Source organism: Exophiala aquamarina (genome assembly GCF_000709125.1).
Source record: "Exophiala aquamarina CBS 119918 chromosome Unknown aczIA-supercont1.23, whole genome shotgun sequence".
Taxonomy (NCBI): Eukaryota; Fungi; Ascomycota; class Eurotiomycetes; order Chaetothyriales; family Herpotrichiellaceae; genus Exophiala; species Exophiala aquamarina.
In genome coordinates, this window is record NW_013550565.1 from 364,363 (window position 1) to 385,686 (window position 21,324).

At 48.9% G+C, this 21,324-nt stretch overlaps 7 protein-coding genes across 7 annotated transcripts; 2 read left to right on the forward strand and 5 right to left on the reverse strand.

The window, feature by feature from the left end:
- Window positions 1–798: 798 nt before the first annotated feature.
- A1O9_12492 (uncharacterized protein) lies at window positions 799–1,167 on the reverse strand (the record flags this gene model as incomplete). Its single annotated transcript, XM_013398711.1, has 1 exon — window positions 799–1,167. One exon carries the CDS (start codon window positions 1,165–1,167, stop codon window positions 799–801), a length of 369 nt encoding a protein of 122 aa, XP_013254165.1.
- A 3,260-nt stretch (window positions 1,168–4,427) lies between these two features.
- Window positions 4,428–4,783, reverse strand: A1O9_12493 (uncharacterized protein; the record flags this gene model as incomplete). The annotated part of the gene is made up of 2 exons (XM_013398712.1): window positions 4,428–4,648; window positions 4,741–4,783. The coding sequence occupies 2 exons, from the start codon at window positions 4,781–4,783 to the stop codon at window positions 4,428–4,430; spliced, it is 264 nt and encodes an 87-aa protein (XP_013254166.1).
- Window positions 4,784–5,227: 444 nt separating this feature from the next.
- A1O9_12494 (uncharacterized protein) lies at window positions 5,228–5,455 on the reverse strand (the record flags this gene model as incomplete). The annotated part of the gene is made up of 1 exon (XM_013398713.1): window positions 5,228–5,455. One exon carries the CDS (start codon window positions 5,453–5,455, stop codon window positions 5,228–5,230), a length of 228 nt encoding a protein of 75 aa, XP_013254167.1.
- Window positions 5,456–6,204: 749 nt separating this feature from the next.
- On the forward strand, window positions 6,205–6,618 carry A1O9_12495 (uncharacterized protein; the record flags this gene model as incomplete). The annotated part of the gene is made up of 1 exon (XM_013398714.1): window positions 6,205–6,618. One exon carries the CDS (start codon window positions 6,205–6,207, stop codon window positions 6,616–6,618), a length of 414 nt encoding a protein of 137 aa, XP_013254168.1.
- Window positions 6,619–13,817: 7,199 nt separating this feature from the next.
- Window positions 13,818–15,136, reverse strand: A1O9_12496 (uncharacterized protein; the record flags this gene model as incomplete). Its single annotated transcript, XM_013398715.1, has 4 exons — window positions 13,818–14,418; window positions 14,506–14,820; window positions 14,875–14,952; window positions 15,000–15,136. 4 exons carry the CDS (start codon window positions 15,134–15,136, stop codon window positions 13,818–13,820), a joined length of 1,131 nt encoding a protein of 376 aa, XP_013254169.1.
- A 1,860-nt stretch (window positions 15,137–16,996) lies between these two features.
- A1O9_12497 (threonine aldolase) lies at window positions 16,997–18,235 on the reverse strand (the record flags this gene model as incomplete). Its single annotated transcript, XM_013398716.1, has 2 exons — window positions 16,997–18,087; window positions 18,154–18,235. The coding sequence occupies 2 exons, from the start codon at window positions 18,233–18,235 to the stop codon at window positions 16,997–16,999; spliced, it is 1,173 nt and encodes a 390-aa protein (XP_013254170.1).
- Window positions 18,236–19,026: 791 nt separating this feature from the next.
- On the forward strand, window positions 19,027–20,902 carry A1O9_12498 (uncharacterized protein; the record flags this gene model as incomplete). The annotated part of the gene is made up of 5 exons (XM_013398717.1): window positions 19,027–19,683; window positions 19,733–20,130; window positions 20,184–20,354; window positions 20,401–20,542; window positions 20,591–20,902. 5 exons carry the CDS (start codon window positions 19,027–19,029, stop codon window positions 20,900–20,902), a joined length of 1,680 nt encoding a protein of 559 aa, XP_013254171.1.
- Window positions 20,903–21,324: the final 422 nt, after the last annotated feature.

A 21,324-nucleotide genomic window follows, 5' to 3' on the forward strand; every position in this document is an offset into this window, starting at 1 on the left:
GGTATTGGCGCAACAATGGCTGGAATTAAATACGCACGGGGACCAGCAAATGACGGCAGCAATGATCTACGGGATGAGAAGGCACTCTCATCAGTCTCACTGTTAAAACTTTGTTCTGGCTGGATGTGAGTATCATGAATCTGTGTTGGAATACCCGAGTGGTGAACGCAAAACGACGGCTAAGCTGATTCGGAAGCAGTGCCTTTGCATTCTGCTCATCACCGAGATGGGTTGACATGAGTGAGTCGCTGTACAATGTACTCTCTCAAGTTCCTATCCTCTCGTCGATAACGCGCGCATTCATCATGCGTGCTTTCTTCAGTCAGTTCCTAGGAGGAGAGACTCTAATCATGCCTCGGCGGGATCGCAGCGGTCTCCGTCGATCGTTCAAGTTCGCTTTTGCAGCGACCTGAGTCTCTCAAGAAAGGTTCATATTCTACGGGCATCAAGAACATGACCAAAATGCCTAAAAACAAGAATCGATCTTGTAGAAATGGGCAGCTGTAACTATGGACTTTTTTCTCAGACTATGACAAGACTTCTAGACTACTGCCTCTTGTCTGCATACGGAGTGAGTATACGGTGTAATAGTTTTGGATCCTGACAGGCTCATACACAAACGGAGCAAAAACGATGGAATAAAAAAACCTCTGATTCTCTCGCTAATGTAGCCGGTTCTGTTTTTTTTACCCGTCGAGTGATCTTCCTGGCTCTTTTCAAACGATAAGGGCTGTTTACATGTATTTAATGTGCTCGTACCATTTTGGACGGACTAGTTAACCTGACGTGCACTGCGATCTAGCAGGTAGAATGGAAGAGGCCACCAACAGGAGTATTCTCAGCCAGCGTGTTGTAAATTGTGACAGCCTGGCGGGTCTCCGCGACGTGAGTCGTGATTCCCCTGTTTTGGAGGAATTTCAAAGTGGCCTGGTCCACATGCAATTTCATGTCCATCCCCTGCGAGAGGACCACAGTAGTTGCACCGTGAGATATGAGCTCCTCGACGTCAGCAGGTTGGATGCCAGGCTTATGCCGCGTGCCTGTCTCGCTCCAGTCCCAAGCGCGACCACCGCCGGGGAAGAGCCTGAAGTCCTTCCCGGTACCCAGACCATCGACCTCAAGGTGGCCCCAGGAGACGGATAGAATTTTTGGGGAGACTTTGTCCATGATCGGTCCTCTGACGATGCTGAGCTAGTCGTTGTAGAATACCTAGTTATCCACTCCCATGGCCAGGAGCACGCCTATATTAGCCCTAGGCTGCAAAATCTTGGCGCTTGGGACAGTAAAATGTTTGTTGAGTGAACTGTTAGGTTGATTGTCAATTATCTAGAGTGTGGGCAGCAGGCATATATATACTTCTGCGACTGTATGTAATTTCAATCGGAAAATGATATCACGTGCCAGGCAGCAGTGCCAAGGAGCCAATATGTAGGCTAGCTTCAACAATGTCAAGACAGCGACAGCACCCGTACCTAAGGACTTCTTGAACTTTGCCCATTGTTGCTTTTATTGCTTTTCTAGATTGGTTTGGTACCTGCGATTCTTCCTATGTAATCTTTCGCCTAGGAATCCTACTAAAACGCTTTGCTTAAGCCACTTTTGGTACTTAAGTATTCTGGAAAGTTGCCGCTTTTTTGAAGTGGTTTGTGCCAAGATAGAAAGGGGTATCCACGTGACGGCTCATGGGATACTGGCTCGACACGTGGCGCCTACCCTAAGCACCCTCAGGATCCGCCCGAGACATCAATCGTTCGCGGCTTCTGCAGCCTTGTGTTGCCCCCATCTCCCATCTCTTGATGTGCCACCGGCGCCGTCGATGACAATCATCCTAATCTTTATCATTCGTTTCGCTAACCGCAGCCTGACCTTAGCATCGTGGCTATCCACGGCCGTCGGTGGCCATTTCATCAATATCTGGACGCACCCAAAATAGAAGCTTTCTGCGAGAATGGTTCTCTCCCCCAGCGCACCTCCAACGCGTGCATTCTGACCTTCGCTGAAACACCAACCTCACGTTTGGACAATCCATTCGAACTAATGAGGAAATCGAAGTGCCGATCCTGAAGTTGCCCTTCTGTGATGTGGCGAGGCATATTGAGACATCACAGGCACTAGATGGCTGGTTTGGAGCGGGACTAGGATGGGGTAAATTCCAAGGTGTGGTCTCAATCCAAATTCATACTAGCCGATGAAATGACTTTAATACTTCAATGTGGGCCAGTCAATAGCGCAAAAGACATGATGATTGTAGAAGAACTAATAAAGAGGGCTTTAGTTAAGCGTGCAACAGTGAGACGGCGGCAGAGAGTTTATTTATCCGGAGTCAGTTGCACTCTTGCGGTTGAAGTGTGCCCAAAATTAGTGGCAACATCTTTAACCTCGATATTATTACCGGTACTGAACAACTTTAACAGCCTTCATACCCTTCAATATCACTGCATGGGCCTCTTTAACTAAACAATCCATGTGTAATTACGACCTTCATCTCCGCGTGAGCGAAGACTACTCCATTGGAGGGGGCAATTCTAATTCATATCAAGGTCATGTGCGCATAAGTGTCCTACCACTCGACCATACCAAGAATGCGGAGGCAATACATTCGGACATCGCCCTGGGCGGCCGAACCTGGTCTGATTCAAGCCGAAACAAAGGCCTTTAGATGGTCTGCTACACCTAAAACATGAGCTGCGAGATGGTCTGAGTAGGAAAAAATATTTATGGCTTTATGTGGTGTGAAGTTACGAAAACGGTTGTTGTGGTCACCCTATGCTTGAGACCTGAAGACTATTCTTGTTGCGGTCGAATGGTTTGCCTGTTTGCATTTCGATAACAATGGCCGGTGCATTTGGTGCTGGCCTCGATAAGCGGGCAGTTGCATCCACGAGGTATACTTTCGCAACCACGATGTACAGTACATAGCGAGTCTGCCGTCGCTGCTAATACGCGACTCGTTGCGCAGGGAGAGAAGCCGAGGGGTACCCCTAATTTGAGCTATAATACACAGCCACAGGTTTTGTCGACGACTCCAGGTTGGTAAATACAGACGGCACGTTCAAGGCGTCGGAATCCTGTTGGTGAATTGTACGAGTATGCGGGTTTATGGCCTGGACTTTGATAACATGGGTTTGGTAGAGTGAAAAGCTAGACTATATTCTGACTTATCTTGATAGCTCAATGTCGTTGGTGCTGAAATAATCGCATATAAATGCGATCTATTGACGGTACGTGAGATTGGCTTGATGATCCGATCTCGCTCGGTCTCTTACGTTGTGAAGCTGCTGGTATTGGCATCAATCCACAATTCTGAAGCAAAGCCTCCTTTTCTATTTGGATTCCCGCCGCAGAGCTCCAGTACTGTACCCCGGTCACTAGAAATAAGTTTTGAGGCGAGAGCCGGCATTTAGAAATCCAGCTAAGAAATTAAGGAGGGTGATTATATGTTTGACGAAGTATCTGGGGCAGGAGGCTGTTTGAGGTATCATAAGGACTACCCTGGATTGTAGCCATGAAATGTTTGTTGCATATTTCTCTGCTGCAGCTCGAAATGATAGGTCAGATTATGCAAGGATGAGGAATCACATAGGAGGCTCAAAATAGTAAGCAGTCAATCAGTCCGTTGGACTGACGAAGGTCTATTGGAAATGGTGCGCCGCAGTGGACATACATAGACCCGAAAATAGGCAGCCAGAGAGAGACTAAGTTGGCCTCAGGGGATAGAAAGGAGGATTTGCTGTAGAGTAGCTCCTCTGCGAGGAGCTTATGCGCCCACAACGCTTCATAAGGAAACTTCTTATCACTTAAGTAGCTTCATTGGCCTGTCAAAAATAAATAAGAGCGTGAGTGCATGGGCAGAGAGGACGGTGGTTGAATGGAGATTGATTCTCGCCTAAGCAATGGCGGCAATACTGAATAGCCGGGACGGGGCATTAGGAAACGGTATTCTGGCCTAACGTCTGTTGTCCCGACCGAAAAAAACACTGGTACATTCGCTATGGTGTTACATAGTCTATTCCTCCGCCCTCAGCAGCATTTGGTCCTTCCTTCGCTGCCTTAGGAGACTTTGTGTTCAAGCCTCGGATGCTCTCAATAAAGCGACCAACTGTTCTCCCATGGCTCGACCTTTCAAACACGTCCATGATCATGCTCTTCTCTTCGGAAACGACGCCGCCGTCGGTGGCGTCGAGGCATATCAGCGCGACGGTAACTGGAAAGTTTGCTAGGTGTACCCCATACACTCCAGAGAATGGATGGAGAAGTAGGGAAACCGCCTCGGCTATCCGCCGACAGTATAGCCCTCGGGTCTCTATGCCTGGGGAGGCTTACATCAGGACCGGATATAGTTTGAAGTGTGTTGTACACCATGATACGTATAGACCGCTATAGACACATGATGTGGATGCTCTAACGAGATCCAACGAAAAGAGCGTCTAATTAACCTCGAGCATGTAAGTCGGGTCTGCAATCCCTACTCTGGTTCTCCACTTAAAGACCTCTCTCTCATGAGCGTAGGATCTTTGGCCTAGATCGCGCCGTAGAATCTCCCGAGATTCAATTTCTTGGCTCTCTTTTGTCATGTCAAGGCCTTCCAGTAAAGTCGGGATTTCGACGAAGATCTTAATCAAGATATCCTTCGGCGTCTTTGGGATCTCTGTTCAAGGAATCGCCTACCAATGTATGCTTTCTCTTCTGTATGGTTCCTGTTGTCTACGGGTTAGTATTAGTCAGTAGAAGTACTCTTACCATAGCTTAGGGGAGAACAGACTAACAAAGTGAAATCTTCCATCCACAAAAAGCTGATGCAGATATCCGGAAGTATAGATCTGGGGAGATTGGCAGGTCACTACTGCATGCTCTCCATCAATGTGCTTTCGCTAGTTCCGGGCCTGAGCGAATCTATCCTGCTCGTCGTGGCCAAAGAGGACCTGTAACACCCCTGAGAAGAAGTGAAATTATAGTTTAAGCTCAAATATAATCTAGACGCGACGCACAGAATAGTTGGGTCAGTAGACTTTAGGCATGCAAGGGTAGCAGACATGTCTCTGAGAGAACTCATATAGTACTTGAGTCCCTCGTCCTTCTCCCATGACTTCGCCTCTGCTCGGCCTACCATGGTTAGACACAAGGCGAGCAGATATTTTCGAATGGGCGGCGATACGCTGCAGAGTTGAGGCAACGCATTAGTCCAGCCACCACCGGTGTACCGAGTGGCATGCGGTGGAAATTGCTTCTATTGGGGAAGATAAAGCCCCCAGAAAATTCCAAGGTACTTCTCCTCAAATGCAGACCATGTCAGGGCGTCGGGAAGCACCAAGTCCTGCGGAGACGCTTGCTCAAGTGGGTGCTTGTCGTCCGCGGAAGAAGGTTCAGCGGTGATATTGATGAAGACGGTCTCGCGTTCGTACCCATCGCATTTGAGACCGAATTTCTGGCATTGTCCATGAGCTGGCCGTTTCATGTCGCACTAAATATGGGCCGCTGTCAATCAACTATGCAGCGACAAGTTTCAGATTTCCCAGGGCGACTCCTGGCTTGGAAGACTTACACCTCCTTTCTTTTGTATTCGGCAGGTACCGCAGCTCTTTGACCTGCTAGGAGTTCCCACCATCTTTCCTTGGTGGACTGAAAGAAATTCGCGTTCCGAGATGCATCTCAATCGCTCTTAAATGCTTCATCCTCTTTCACCGAGAAGAAAGTAAAAAAGACACGACCTCACTGAAAACCCTTGGACTCCAACTTCAGCATCTTTGTCAGGGTTGCGGACGGATTGTAACGTCAGATCAAGCATTGTCCTAGGCAAATTCCCCCGCGTAGCCAAGCCTTGGGGGATGGCCGAATGCTAAACCTGACCAGGCAGCTGTTTGCGCCACAGCCAATCACTGCTGAGATCTGTTGCGAAAGGGAGTGTTTATGCCGCGATTGAGGTCCCGAATACCTTTAAGCCAATAGTCAGTGATACGATAGGTCTTATTTTGGACGGACCCAAATGGGGGACGGACCGGTGTCGACGTGTTTCGCAGTTCTCTCAAATGTAAGTGCCGAAATTTTAACTCACATCCAACAAGAACGAGGTATAGAAGACACATCGATCACTCTTTCTCTGCATCAGAGATTCTATAGTTCAGAAACCCTTCCTTCCCAGTATCACCTGTTTTCTATTATTACTCCCTTCATACTGTCACTTGACCTACTCCTCTTCCTTTGACAATGCTGAATCCTGATCGTGCATCAGCAAATGTATTTGTGGGGCCTGTCAGGAGAGTGTACAATCTAGTCGGATTCTCCAAAAGTTACAACTTCGTCTTCTTCATCTTTGCTGGACCACTGATGGACTTCACCCTCGCTCGGTTCCAGTACCTCGATTACTATGGCATACTGTGCATCAGCCCAGGCATTGGTGAATGCTACTTCTATACCAAGGGCATCGAGGAAGTTGGCCTACTCATGCACCTCTCCACTATCCTCCCGGAGTCATCCCTAGTTTGCTTCCAATTTGTGCCCACGATCAGGCACAAGATCCTTCTCTTCCATCAAATCAACGGTTACCTCATTCATTCTTTATCCCTTGTTAGCACTTTGGGGCTTCTATGGCGGCCAGGCATGCATTTGGAGGCGAACTAGCCGTTCAACTCGGGATTCATTTTTTCGGATGTCTGGTCCTGGCGTGCCTCAACGTCAAGAGGTTGCAGCTGGAGCAACACAGGGCCTGGATGCTTAGAGGATGATTTTACGTACGTTTACCCAGCTGCGGATTGATTTTTACGTGAATTTCCTGGGCTGACATATAAACTCCTCCCACTTCAAAGGCGTCGGGCATTATCTCACTCCGGCTTATCATGATCACCTATGGCAACTATTATTGACTCAAGCAATGAGTATTACAGCTCCAGGCTTTGTGCCCAAGTGAACTACACCATCGGAGAAGATCAAACGCGCGGGCGGAATACCCTGAGTGTAACGTCTCCTTCTCTGGCGCATCCACACAAACAGGTTCTCGTCCTGGCGAAAATGGGACCTGAGAGAGATGTAATGCCCGCAGGTGCAGCGCTTGGCCTCTCTTTCGGTCCAGCCGTCTGGCTGGCTTTTTCCCTGCACACGATCGGGATCGAAATCTACGTAAGGTCTTTCCCTACCCGACTCTCCTTGGCCCAAACCGGTGACGTGAGAACAAGTGACGAAGATTATTGTCTAGCTGTGTGTCTCTCGATGTAGCTGAACCTCACCCCATTTGAGCACGAAAGTCTTCGGAACGTGTCGTATTAGAGACAACAAGAAGCAGGTCTGAAGAATCCAGGTAGAGCTGGGCTAACGGCCGACCGCTTGGGCGGCGCAACATTGTGGAAACCAGCATCTACCGTACTCCAAACGGATGAAGATGTTAACATGAGTAAAATGCCTGCCAAGAGTCATGATCCAAGCAGTTAAGCACATGTCTCTCAAAAGATCTAAAACTGGGAGTGGTATCTAGTTACGTTCTCACTGAAGGTTGATCAAGACAAAAGAAATCTGCCTACACTCTCAGAATGATTGGACAAGGTGATGAAATATGGAATTGCATGAAACTCCGGATGAGACAGTAGAAGATGGTTGAAATCTCGAGACCTCTAGAGCCTTGATCCCAGGCTGGATTTCCAGGTCCCAGCCCTGGCGTCGATTCAGTTGTAGAATTTACATGAGACCTTCTCATTCGGTGTTAGAAGCCTCGAAAGAAGCGTGCGTTCCCCAAGTTCCAATTCCTTCTTGTGAAATCTTGGGATTCCTCAACTAGATTACAGAACTTGAGTCGCAAATCCTTCTCAGCCAAAATATGATATAGTCATATCACAGAATGTGCCGCTCTCGACCGGCCTTTATATCGCTGTCCAACTTACATATGTCAAAAAGTGGAGAGTGAGCAGAATCTTTAGCACAAAGCAGAAATGCGCCCACAGAGATCAGAGCGGGTTTTACGCAAAAGGCTCGGCAAATGTTCCTGCCTCAGAGATTGGGCATAGCAACATGTAGAAAGTCTTATTATGGCATAGTATCTATCTATGTCTAGGTGCTATATATTGGCGAAAAGACTTCCCAGCATTTCTAGTCAGCCTTGGAGATGGCCTAAAACTAAACTACAGGTAGAATCTTCGTGCGCGATAGCGAATGACAATGGAGGTCGATTGCCAACAGGTAAGACCGATTGTGGATGAAGGTAGCACAAGCGTGCTTTAACATTCATAAGAATATGCAATAATAGTCCACGTTTTATTATTGACTATGGAATGTGGATGAAATTATCCGCTCTGACCGGAGGGCCGGTATCATTTGAGTTATTCGCAGCAATTCCAGTCAGGATAGAGAGTCCACGAACGGTGTGGGAAGCTGCACGATTATATCTATCTCAGGCGGAACTCCAAACTTATCATCCAGGAGCACTGGATCCTTCTTGAGGTAGTGCCTTGGTCGCTTGCACGCAACAGTGGACATTGTAATTCACCGGAATTCATATGCCTTCTTTATTCAACAGTGTATATTCGCAACTCAGAGTACTTTTCTCTTCCATTGGGTTCGATTGATCTTTACGAGGAAGAAAGTGTGCTTGAGATCTAGCAACTTGTTACAACAAGACCTCCTCGCCGCAGCATGGAGAGTTCCTTGTAGAGTGGTCCTTACAAATGCATGTGATGTAAGCTAGAGGGATTCTCGTCTTATTCTCTCGCATTTGTAATGATACCATACTTACCATATTCGTACTATCTCCTTGGCCTAAACCGGGCGCGACACTGTTCGAATCTCGCTCAACATGCTCGGGAAGTCCATGGATTTTGATTATCTTGTTCGCGAATACCAAGCTCACTGGTCCTTGTTTGGTGTCAACGAGCTTCTATGGATATATGCACAATCACGTGAGGTGCTGCTACACGTGACACCTTTTAAAGCTTTGTCTTTTGGTTAAGACTACTCGTAACTACATGCAGCCGACAAAAGGTCGTGCCATCACATAATTCCACGTGATTTTCAAGGTTGCATTTTCACTATTCGATCCTTACACATCCCCTTCTCCTCAACAAAGCCGATCATTTTCTGAGCATTCGAAGGATGCCTTGTGCCAAATATAAATCCATTGTGCCTCAATCCTTCTATATCGATGTAGACTAGGTCTTATACAGCTTCTTTGTTGGAAAAGTGAGATATTTACATCTAGTAATCTGGGACATAACTGGAGTAGTTCAATGTCTTAGCCTATAATATACTTACAAATAAGATTGAAAATTCACTCGATTCGCTGACGCCTTTACGGATATTCCTAGTCGTCAGAGTCATAAAGAACGTGTCGACAAGGGGAGCACATTCTTTAAGATCTACATAAATAGTAGAGATAGGTAGGGAAATAGTCTAGCTACGTGCCCAGAACTAGTATAAAGAAGTATAAAGCCGCTCATTACTGACAAATATAGGTAGATAATAGAGTTAGGCGAACCTAGTGAAATCTTGTTCGAAGGGAGGGTCGGAAGCGTAGGGAGTAGACCACAAGGAGGAGGGCGTCAGTATACGCAATAGCATGTATATTCAACGATTAAACAATCATCAGTTGAACCGCATCGTAAGGTTTTCGGGTCGTATATCTCCCGATGATATATACGAGTGTAGCCTCGTTGGATAATCGCCCTCGTTCTGCATGTCGACTGTCATCTCATGAAAACCGCGTTATGCTCTATGAGACGTGTGCTGTTGTCTCTGTTGTCTATCGACTCTTTCTATAATACTAGAATACATACTGGCCATGATCCCTGTACGTTTAGCTTTGGTAAAAGAGCTTGGCATGTACTCAGAATTATGCGCATTCATCCATGTAACACTAGTACGTTCTTTAAGAAAGGTCCTTAGGAAACGTACCGTGGAAGCTCATCTAGAGACGCCTAAACCCCTTTATTAAGATGCAGTATGTATGTGGAGGCAACTAGTTTTCCGAACGCAGTTTTACGCTCCGTGAGCAGAAATCTCAGGAGACAATCCATAAGAAAGTTCTAATCCGGGCGCCCAAATCGGCTTCAGAGCCCGAATTTATTGTTGGCGCCAAAGTGACTAGCGCAGGCAACCTCATGACGACGAGCAATGAGTCAGTGCTACACCCTCTGGAATGCTTTGGAATCATGGAAAATAGGCTCCAGGAGGTCATTTGCCTAGTAATTTTCTATATAAACCAGAACGGTGACCATAGAGTAGAAGAAGACAGAAAATCTCATCTACGCTGACTTGCCTGGTATCGATGGGCCCGTACAATTGCACAGTCCAAATCCTCCAACATTTATATAGGGGCGGCACCTATTTAGGTTAAACCCTTGTCCTACCAGTGGGTTTTCAGTTATCGTCCACCGTAGACCAAAAGAAGACGGGCAATGCCCTCTGTGCTAGAATGTGTACCAGGACTTTGGCACTTTACTCGTAAGGGCAATTTTTACCCTGGAATATGCTCGTATGCTCGTCTTCAGGGTCAGATAAGGGCGATGGACGGTCCCTCATTCGACAGATACGTAGCGAGCCTGTATTCAGGCCGACGAGTAATTGATCACTGTGGGAGAGGATAGACCTAATCTTGGACTCGCCCCCTTGCTTTAGCTCAACAATAGGCTGCGCAGTGTATGCCTAGAACATCGGGGCGGTAGTTGCAATAGAGAAACATGACCCATTGAATCGTTCGATCTTGGCTTACAGGGTACTAGAACTGTCAATCGTCGCCCTTCAAGAAAGTGCATGAACACCCACTTGTCGAGCCTGCTAAGCAGGTGAGAGTGCACACGTTGTCTCTACGGTAAGGTTGGTGATAGTTGAGAGGCTCTTCTACAATGCAGCAAGGATGCGTTATCTTTCCAAGGCCTCGCTTAGGGGCGTTTGGAGGCCTTAGAAGTCGCTTATCTATAGTTTCTGACGTCTCTTCGAGGGGCCCAAGATAAGGGCTATTATTATAAGTAAAGCCCCCGCACGCAGGTACTACGGCTCATACCCGTCCTGCAGCGTGCCGAGCGGCGTTCGGCCGGTGTCTGAATTGTCGGCAAATGTGGCACGCCTGAGCTAAGCGCGTATCAAGTAACCTGTCGCAAGACACTGCGCGCCTGAACGGATGGATATGGTAATACCTCGCATGACACCTCAGGGAACATCCTCGGTGCTTTTTGTGGACCACGAGGGATGAGGAATTGCACCATGGGCAAGGCTGCGTTACCTGGAACCCAGGTATCGATAGCACGCACAGGCTCTCAGGTCAATCTGGTTGCTCTTTGAGTGTCAACTTTACCTTCTCAATTGCGCATCTGTGCTCAAGCTGTTGTACTCCGGACTTCCGCCTATCCGAGTTATTCAACTTTAGAGCAACGGTCAATGCGACCTGGAAAGTAGCCTCAGCCAATCAGCCGAGTCCGCCCCTATCTCTAATGCCCGCTCTTTATTCGAGGCCAACCTGCCTTGAGTGCTAGATTGTCAAAAATCAAAACCCGCCCAGCAGTCGCAGTGATTGATCTTGTCAACTTGATACTATATCTAGATCGTGTTTGATTATAGTCTGGGCTGTAGCGATAGACTAGTGGGCTAAATCTACCTGCTACTACTGTGGTACCTTTATTTAGAGTAGAGCAAAGGTTGGGTAACTTTGATCCATAGGGGTGGTAGGCCTAGTCAAGAAGTCCATGCTCGTTCAAAACATATTAGTATGGCATGCTTCCTCGCATCTAGATCGACCTTTCGTTGTCAAAATCCCTCAATCCTAATAGTAACTCTCATTATTTGATTTTCCGAACACAGCAGCCTGAATAACTCCCTCGTCTGTCGCGATCACGATGGCAGCTCCTATGATGAGTGGCGGCCGAGACGGCAGCGCCCGATCCCAAAACCAACCACCAATTCCAATGGATAATCTACCTGCGCCACCACCTCCAGCTGTGCTTAGCCATTCTGGTGCGGTCCGTGGCGTTCCACCCCGTGGTGGTGGGCCCCCTCGTGGTGGTGGTGGGCCCCCTCGTGGTGGTGGTACGCGTGGGCGGGGTGGAACAGCACCTGGAGCCGCACCCTACTCGTCGAGCCATCCCCCTGCTGCAGCAACACCTGGACAAACTGCTCCAGGGCCAGCAAATACTCCAGGGCCAGCAAATACTCCAGGGCCATCAAATACTCCAGGGCCATCAAATACTCCAGGGCCAGCAATTACTCCAGGGCCATCAAATGATCCAGGGCCCTCCACGGCGGCAGGACGAGTGAATCCTGTTTCCCCTGTTGCTTCAATACCGTCGCTCCATCTCCCGCCAAGTATTCCAGATGATCCAGAGGTGCAGCCTCGACAAGATGGCGAGTTCACTAGAAATCCAATCCCAGATTCGATCAAGCCAGTTGAAGTCGAACCAAAGTTCTGGACGTCAATTCAATCTGCCGTGCTGTCGGGAAAGTCCACCGGAAAAGAAGTGGATGCTCTGAATAAAGAGATGGCGGGCGTCCTGACCGCCCAGAACTTCAAAGGTTTTGCCCCCAAGGACCAGTTTGACATCGCATTAGCAGTCTACTCGCAGAGAAATTGGCAAGCAACCAGCTCGGATAGTCTTTTCCAGGGGAGGTGGATTACACTCGTCAATGTACTCCTCGGTGGCCTTTCGGTGAACGTGATCGGTTTATTGAGGGACTATATAAACAACAGAGGTTGGACGGGTGGCAGCCCTGCTAATGCACCAGCTGCACCATCTTCGACACCTAGTGCAACTCCGTCGGCCTCCACACTTCCCCCATCGTCAAGCACAGGCGGGCTTAACCCTCGGAATATTGGCCGTGGCATGATGAGAGGGGCGGGATACATGGGAGATCGCGCAAACCCCGGAGGTGGCCCGGGTGGCCTTGGCTCTGAGCCCTCAGTGCTTGGTGGCAATTATAATGCGCCGGCACCCTATACAGGATATGCGGGCCCCGCAGCGAACAACTATGGCCCAGGCGCAACTCCCACTGGTCCTGGAGCTCCCATCCCGGGCACTCCTGGGTACAACTTCATCCCTGACGATCAGAATGTCGCGCGTGATCCTTATGACAAAGGCCTGAGTTATGAGGATGCAGGACAGCTGGGACAGCCTGCAGCTACACCGACGCCTCCACCAAAACGATACGTCCCTACCCCAACTATGCCGGACGGAACGCCGGGTGGGAAGAGGTTTAACGAGAGGACACCCTCCTCGTGGACAGGGTAGACTGACCAAGGAGCGAACGAGCCCGAGTTCCATAGTTGCCACTGACTATCACTTCAATGCATGAAGCGGGCCCCAAGTTTCTAACATGAAGCTGGAAGATATATACGGCGAGAGACCCTATGATGGTCATGCCAGACTATTGGCTACTGGAGTCTATATCTGGGATAACTTATAAAGACGACGATGGAGAGGAGCCCAAGCTAATGGATGAGGCTCTGGATAGACTTCGGTTATTGTAATTCTAACATCTTTTTGCCAAGCAGCTGCGGCCTTAGATGCGGTCGTGCAGGTTTCTTGGAACCTGGTTTGTAACACCTTCCTACTTCTCTGCCACCCCTGCTCCCAATGGGTGCTTGAGTGTACGTTCGAGGGCATTTCTCGGAGTCCTTTGCAGCGTGGTGTTTGGACGACGTCTTTCTCCTGACGAGGATGATGGCATCACTGTTTGGGGCAGCGATACTGGTTGTTTAACCTATCGTTCATTGTGCATCATATATGTTGCCTGCTTGTGCCTGCTTCTAAGATGAGGCTGCTCCAACTCAATCGCACCGTCAGACATTTTAAGATACAGCCGTTTCACTTGCGCCACGTGTGACAATCTATTCGTTCAGGCGCTCGCAGCGACTATATTCCAACATCATTCATTTCCAGTCCGTCCAGCCACGGACCCATCTGCGGCGACTCAAGGGTCGAGAACAGTATTGGATCGAAATTATGTGTGAGGGGAGACATACCGTAGGCAAAAGATGAACCATCGAACACAGAGCCCGGGAGATCCACAAGGCCCGTTGCACCGCTGAGCTCCCACTCCGTCCATGGACTTGACGAGTGCTGCTCTTGGTTTAAGACCTGCTCTCCAAGCAACGGTGTCGGAAAGCGCTCCGGCTGAGCAGGAAGGAGTTCCGAGGATTTCTTTTCCAGGCTCTGCTGAAATCTGCTTCGTGCTTCTTCCGCCGTGTCATGAGTTGCGGAGCACTCATCCAGCGATGCGAGAAGAAACTTCAATCGCTGGTCAAGCTCTGAGGCGGCAGCCACCGGGCTTAGACAAAGCAAGAGGGCACTTGCTGCTGCGATGACACTGTAGACAAGAACAATGGGGCAGTTCTTTATTCCGAATTGAGCTTGGTATTGGCGAAGCATGGCAACAATGCTGTCTGCTGATGCCATACAAGTGTTCAAGGACTCTTTTCGAAGAACAAATCCAGGTGTTGGCCTGATGAAGTGCCTGTTCAGCGATATTAGGACGTTGTGGTATACGAGACTACCACCTTTGGTTAGATTCCTCCAATCTCGGTAGGGTATGTATTCTTACTGCAGAAGTGCGATGTGAGGCCTGAAAGGCTCTGGTGGGGGGTTCCACTGATTCCAGGCTAGCTGCTTGGGCAGTTGGGAATGCCAGCGTAGTAAGCGTACGTTGAGCTCTTCTACTCGTGCTGAGCGGGACAAAACCAATTCTTTCCGAGACTTCTTGATCATTTTCGTTCCGAAGATTTGAGAGAGGACGTCTTCAATGATCTTACTCAGTTCAACCAAGAATGCAAAAGCTTGGAGTGCCACGATTTCTTGCCGAATATCGGTCAATTCTGCTGCTGTGGATTCTTTCAGGAAATCAGGCACTTCGGGAACCCTGTTATTGTGCAGTTCAGTCTGAGTACTGAGCTTCAATAAGACATAGACTTACCTTGAGAAGTCCAGGGGGTCGACTGCGGCGTCCTGCTCGCTTAGGTACACAGGTCGACCTAGATATAGGCTTATCAACCTGGATTGCGTTAGAAAGGCGTAGACACGTTCTCAGGGCAGACTGACTTGTCTGCAACGTAAAATCCCCAATAGACGCGTCGCCTGATTCGGAGCTCTACTTCACTGTTGACGATGGAGCCCTCTCTAGCCCAAAACTTTGGATCCTGCTGCAATCCCAGGTCTTGTGCCATGCGAAAAGCCATGCCTGGGCATGTCAAAGTCTGGCATTGGCGTTCTAAGTGTTAAACATACCTGAAAGTAGCCATCCTCTAGAATGGTTGCCGCGACCCAATTCATAGAAGGCTAGGCACAGGTATGCTTGCACTCCAGTAATATCTGGAGGCTGAAGTCCTTGATGTTCCAACATCTCTCGAGCGGCTTGAGATAACAAATCCGCTTTTTCCTTGACCTCATCTTCAGGAGACAGCCTAGCGCCTAATGCACAGATACTGTACAATAATGGGTACGACCAATATCTACCACCATATACGTTGTCGCAATAGTCGTCAAGGAATGTGTCGTAGCAAATGAACATACACTGAAAATATTGATGCTGAAAGAACAGCGACCTAGTCTCGGTAAGGATGTCATCGGTTATCGTGAAATTCGTGGGTAGATTCAGGTTCCGCCAGTCCTCCGAATGTTGACAAGGACTAGGACCGACAGCGCGGCGAGTATCTTCTAAGAAAAGGTCTTTTTGATAGATGCTTGTCGGCCCATGGTACACACTCGACCCTAGAGATGGTCAACAAAGCGGACTCGCTGAGCATTCAAGCAGTTAAATCTTCACCCTCAGGAGAAACTTCCAAGGTCATGGTTGACATTCGTGACGAACCACTGTAGTCGAAAACATAGTGAGCAGCACCTTGCTTCGTGTCTGTGGAAAGGTGATCTTCGAACACGAGGTTGTCCAAAATGACGTTGCGATCCTCATTGCTTGCTGCCTTGAGATCTTTCAAAATCGCTTCATAGGAAGCAACTTGATCTTCGAGAGCCGAGACATAATTTCGAGCGACTGGGCGCCTCTTGCTGTCGTCCTCACGATACTGACACTCGACGCGGGCGGCACTACAGGTATTGCATGGTTGGACACGATTGCACCGAGACTAGGATACGGTTACACACTTCAATAATATTGGATCTAAAGCGTATGCCCACCTTTCGACGCTGACAACGTTGACATCTACCAAATGTCCTTAGCTGTGGTCCAAGAACGGACGTGCAGAAGCATGGTGACGTACGATATACGCTTTCGACCTTCCATCATCCGCACCCTGTGTTAGCGTTGGGGATCGTCGCACTACCGTCTGATTTGATGCCCAGACCATGTATCAATTAGCTGGATTCGACGTGGATGCTCATCGATAGCTGGGAATTGCGAAATCGTGGGAGGAGGGGAAAGTCCAGGTAACATTGCCAGAGGTCAAATTGCTGATAGCAGATGGATCGGAAATGGCCGCAAATCCCCCTATCATAGCCTCGGCTCATACTGTCAGCCAGAGCGCCCGGGGACTACTAGCCTGTAGACGTCATCCGTAAAGGCGTCCAGGCTTCTCCGGCCATCACCGGCTGGATTGATTTCGACTTACATACTGTACGGGTTGAGCAACCGGCCACACCAGCCTCATACTTGATTTCTCAAGCATATCTCTGCCCTCTATCCTTTCTTTCTCTCTTTCAGGCACTCCTAGTGTTGATATAGAACAGGGTAATTTTACTATTCAAACTCCGCTACAACATACAGAGCTACGTGGCGACTAAGGTGTAGTTGGAATGGACGCGATGAAAAGTGAGTAAGTATAGTAGGTGCAAATGCATTAATAAGTTTGATGCATATGACTTTACACGAGTACCTATCAGCGTTTCAATCGTGCCACTCTGAATGTTCATAAAGCATTACATCATCTACGCCAACCTCAGTTAGGAGTGATGATGTGATGACCTCAACTAGAAAATCAATATGACCACGAGCTAGTATGATTGATCTTTCATTCATGCCGATAAAGGTTCCGAGCAAGATCGAATTTCGACAAGCGTTCCCAGATCCTTTTCTGCTTTCTTTGCTACAGCGCGCTTTGTGGCGCTGTGGAGGGGACCTCCGAGGTCACCTCGAGCATCACTGCCTTCAGTGCAGTCACAGCGACGTCGGATATCTCTATCATCAACAAAAGGTTAGCGCTTTGCAGGCCATACAAGCCACTGAAATACCCACGGTAATGGAACACCAGTCGAAAACAGTCCACCACGAGACCGCGCTGCTGCGCCCTTGTCCTGAACTCTTCCGGTCCGAAAGACTGCCCCGCAAAGTCCAACCAAACCATATTGGTCTGCACCGGGATGGTCAACCTGCCGCCACAGCTCTCCCAGAAGGATCCGACCTCGCGGGCAAGCTCGTGACTCCTTCTCATCTTACCGCCCTTGAATGTTACGTCGACAGCGACACGGGCAGGCCCCGTGAGTATGCCTGCCATTCGAAGTCCGCCACCCAAGGCCTTGCGCAACCATCGCGCATATTGAACGGTGGTTTTGCTGCCAACGAGGATCCCACCTATGGGTGCGCCGAGGCCTTTGGAGAAACACATAGTCACTGTGTCGAACAAGCTGCAATACTCCATCAAAGAACCTGCGCCGGCGGTTACAGCATCCCAGAGTCGGGCACCATCGAGGTGCAATTTGATACTGGATTTTCGGGCATATTCTGAAATCCGTCTTGCCTCGGAAAGGGGCATGATGAGACCGTCAAGGGTGTTTTCCAGGACAATGACCGGAGTTGGACATGATGACAAATTCCGGGTATCATAAAGGGTGACATATTCTTGAATATCATCAAGAGTAAGATGAATGCCATTGGAAGCTTTTACAGGCACGAAAGAAGCCCCAGTGACAAGTGGTGCGCCTCCTCCTTCGCTGGTGAAGCTGTGTCCGCGGGAGTCGCATAAGATAGAATAGGGAGGCTGGGTCAAGAGACTGCGGAAGCCTAAAATGTTTCCCATAGTGCCCGAGAGAACAAACAGGGCTGATTCATGCCCTGTGAGTGTCGCCATGTATTCTTCCAATTCATTGGTGGTCAGGTCGGCGCGTGAAACGTCGTCCAAAAGCGTGGCATTGACGATGGCGTCAAGCATCGCCGCTGTTGGAGTCGTATGGACATCGCCTGTGAGTAGGCGTCAATGAGACAAGAGTGCGACCTCGTGCGCCGGTAAAAATGGCTGCAACTTACTGCGAAAGTCAAAGGCAGCAGGCCCAGCGTGCTCCCACGAGGTCCCTGCCACCACGCCATTGCAGCCGTCTCTTACATGCATTTTTCAAGAGGTCGCTACTGGTGATGTATAGAGCAGAAAGATGAATGGGATTTGGCTTACAGCAAATCAGAAGCAGGGCCAAGCCAATCGCCCTGAACAGAGAGACACGACGTTCTTGAAGGATCGAATTCTCTCGGGAACGTATGATCTGGCAAGGGGCTAAATCTTGGCTAGGCTCCACAGCAGCCAAGCATGGTCATGACTAATACAAGGCGAGATTCATTCTCGTTATGAAGGATCGTGCGAAGGCATCATCGCAAAATCCGGGGCACAAGCCTGGCCGTAGATTCGGAATTGCGGAGTTTGAAATCCTGCCCAAGGCCACCGTGTACTCAGAGAAACTACAACTGCCCCAATTCCATAGCTACCACTTCAAGTCTAACAGAGCCTCTCAGGTGAGGTCAAGTGGGGTCAAAAGGATGGGTGGTAGCGTCGGATTATCAACTCCTAGACTAGTTTTCATTATGCTTATCGCACTGATGGTGGTTGCAGTGTAGAGCGGTCTAATTGAGCACTAGCCATACACGGGAAAGAACCCATGCTGGCCACCAGCCTAGAAGCACTTTTAATTTTGACGGCGAGCGATGGGTGGGATGTCACGCTTAAGGCTCCCTACGGCTAGAAGCTCTGGAAGAGCTTCCACCAGCTCCACCAGGTGAGCCCTGTCATTGGAATACACGATGCCATAAGAGTTGGCGATAAAAGCACACCATTTGCTTCCACCTTCACCACCGGATTTGCATCACTTAGTCCCAAAATTTTATTGTCTCACCTAAGTCGAACCTCATCCAATGACGGGCTTGGGGAACTCCAAAGTGGCCGACGCCAATGAGATGGTAAGTCAGCAACACGGTCAAGATGGTGAGGAGCTTGGGGCCATGGAGGAAGTTGGTGGGTTGAAGCGTCATCTCAACCGCCGTCAGGTCGACATGATTGCAATCGGCGGTTCTATCGGCACTGCGTTGTTTATCTCTATCGGCTACGGCCTCATAGAAGGTGGCCCTGGGAGCCTCTTTATCTCATTTTGTATTTACTCCTGCTTTCTGGCCTGTGTCAACAACTGCATGGCCGAGATGTCGACTTTCATGCCAGTCAGTGGTGGTTTCATCCGCATGGGCTCGAAATGGGTCGATGAAGCTTTCGGCTTCATGATTGGATGGAACTTTTTCCTGTATGAAGCAGCTGCTGTGCCATATGAGATCTCAGCTCTGAGTCTTGTCCTGACGTTCTGGACCGACAAGATACCAATCGTGGCAGTCTGCATGGCATGCATTGTTCTTTACGGCATCATCAACTTGTTCACCGTCAAGTGGTACGGTGAAGCAGAGTTCTGGTTATCAACGGGCAAAGTTATCTTGATTGGTCTCCTGTTCGCTGTGACGCTTATCACCATGTGTGGTGGGAACCCCAAGCATGATGCTTATGGATTTCGCTACTGGAGAAACCCGGTAGGTGCTTTCCTCAGATTGCTGCGTTACGCCGCTGACACCACACAAGGGCGCCTTCGCTGAATACATTGATACTGGAAACCTAGGCCGATTCGAGGGATTCCTTGCTGCATTCTTTTTAGCGGCCTTTGTCGTCGTGGGACCCGAATATATGGCAATGGTGGCGGGAGAGACGGCAAACCCGCGCAAGAACATCAAGAGAGCCTTCAAAACAGTTTACATTCGATTCGGGGTGTTCTTCATCGGTGGTGCGCTGTGCGTTGGCATCGTGGTTCCATGGAATGACCCCACGCTCAACGGTATTCTCAAGGGCACCACCGCTGGCGCTGGGACTGGTGCAGCATCCCCTTACGTTATTGCAATACAAAATCTCGGTATCAGTACTCTGCCGAGTATTGTAAATGCTCTACTTCTCACCAGTATCTTTTCTGCTGGAAACACCTTGACGTAAGCAGACATAAATAATTCTTTCTACCTGAATGGCTGGCTAATGTGTTCAGTTACTGCGCAACCCGGGCGCTCCACGGCCTCGCCGTGGATGGTCATGCGCCATCGTTCCTTAAGAAGTGCACCAAGTCAGGCGTTCCAATATATTGTTTCGGCATAACCATGCTTTTCCCTCTGCTATCACTCCTTGCTATCAAAGCCAGTACAGCCCAAGTTATATTATGGTGAGCTCGCATCGCAAGTGCCACTTACATTGTGCTAATAAATTAGGCTTGCAAATCTCACCCAGGCTTCTCAGGTCATCGACTACATCAGCATGTGTGTCATTTATCTGTTCTTCTACCGGGCTCTGAAAGTCCAGGGGATCGACAGGAAGACGCTGCCCTACGTTGGTTGGTGGCAACCATACTGCGTAAGGGACCCGACTGTCTTCGAAGAATTAATGCTAATAGAAATTTAGGGCTGGGTGGGGCTTATTACACTGTCCATCACCGTGGTCATTTATGGCTACTCGGTGTTCAAGCCTAGCTATTGGAATATTGGAACATTTTTCTCCTTTTACACCATGATATTCCTATGCATCATCCTATATTGTTTTTGGAAAGCCTTCAAGAGAACGACTATAGTCAAGGCCTACGAGGCAGATCTTGTCTGGGAGCGACCGAGCATCGATGCCCATGAGCTAGCCTATGTGGAGCCAAAAATTACGTTCTACCAAGAGACACTTCAGAATTTGGGACTGAAGAAAAAGCCGGAAGATCACATACTATGAGACAAAATGTGGAGAAATGTTCAGCCAAGAGATACTACTATCATCAATGCACCAAATCTAGTTTCCAAATGGTGGTCAAGTCGAGCAGGGGCTTTGGTTTAGTTGTGTTGCACTTTAGAAGAAAAGTCTTCTTCAAATCTTCTGTTGCCTGTGCCGGAGCAAGCGTGGGAGCGAAGCTCTTTAGAAACAGCACGTCTTTCCCAAATTCGGTCAATTACTAGGATAATATACACCTATTTCCGCGCATACCAAAAGAAATATGAGAGAATGATCCAGGAGTGCCCTCGAATTAGCGAAACGTGAAGAAAAGTTCAACCTCGTCAGAAGAGCATTGGAGTAAGACCGACTAAGGAGGGACGAATCCAATGTACCTAGTCATTGTAGCGGAGACTCAACTCCTGGCCGGAGCTTCTTCAACCGGG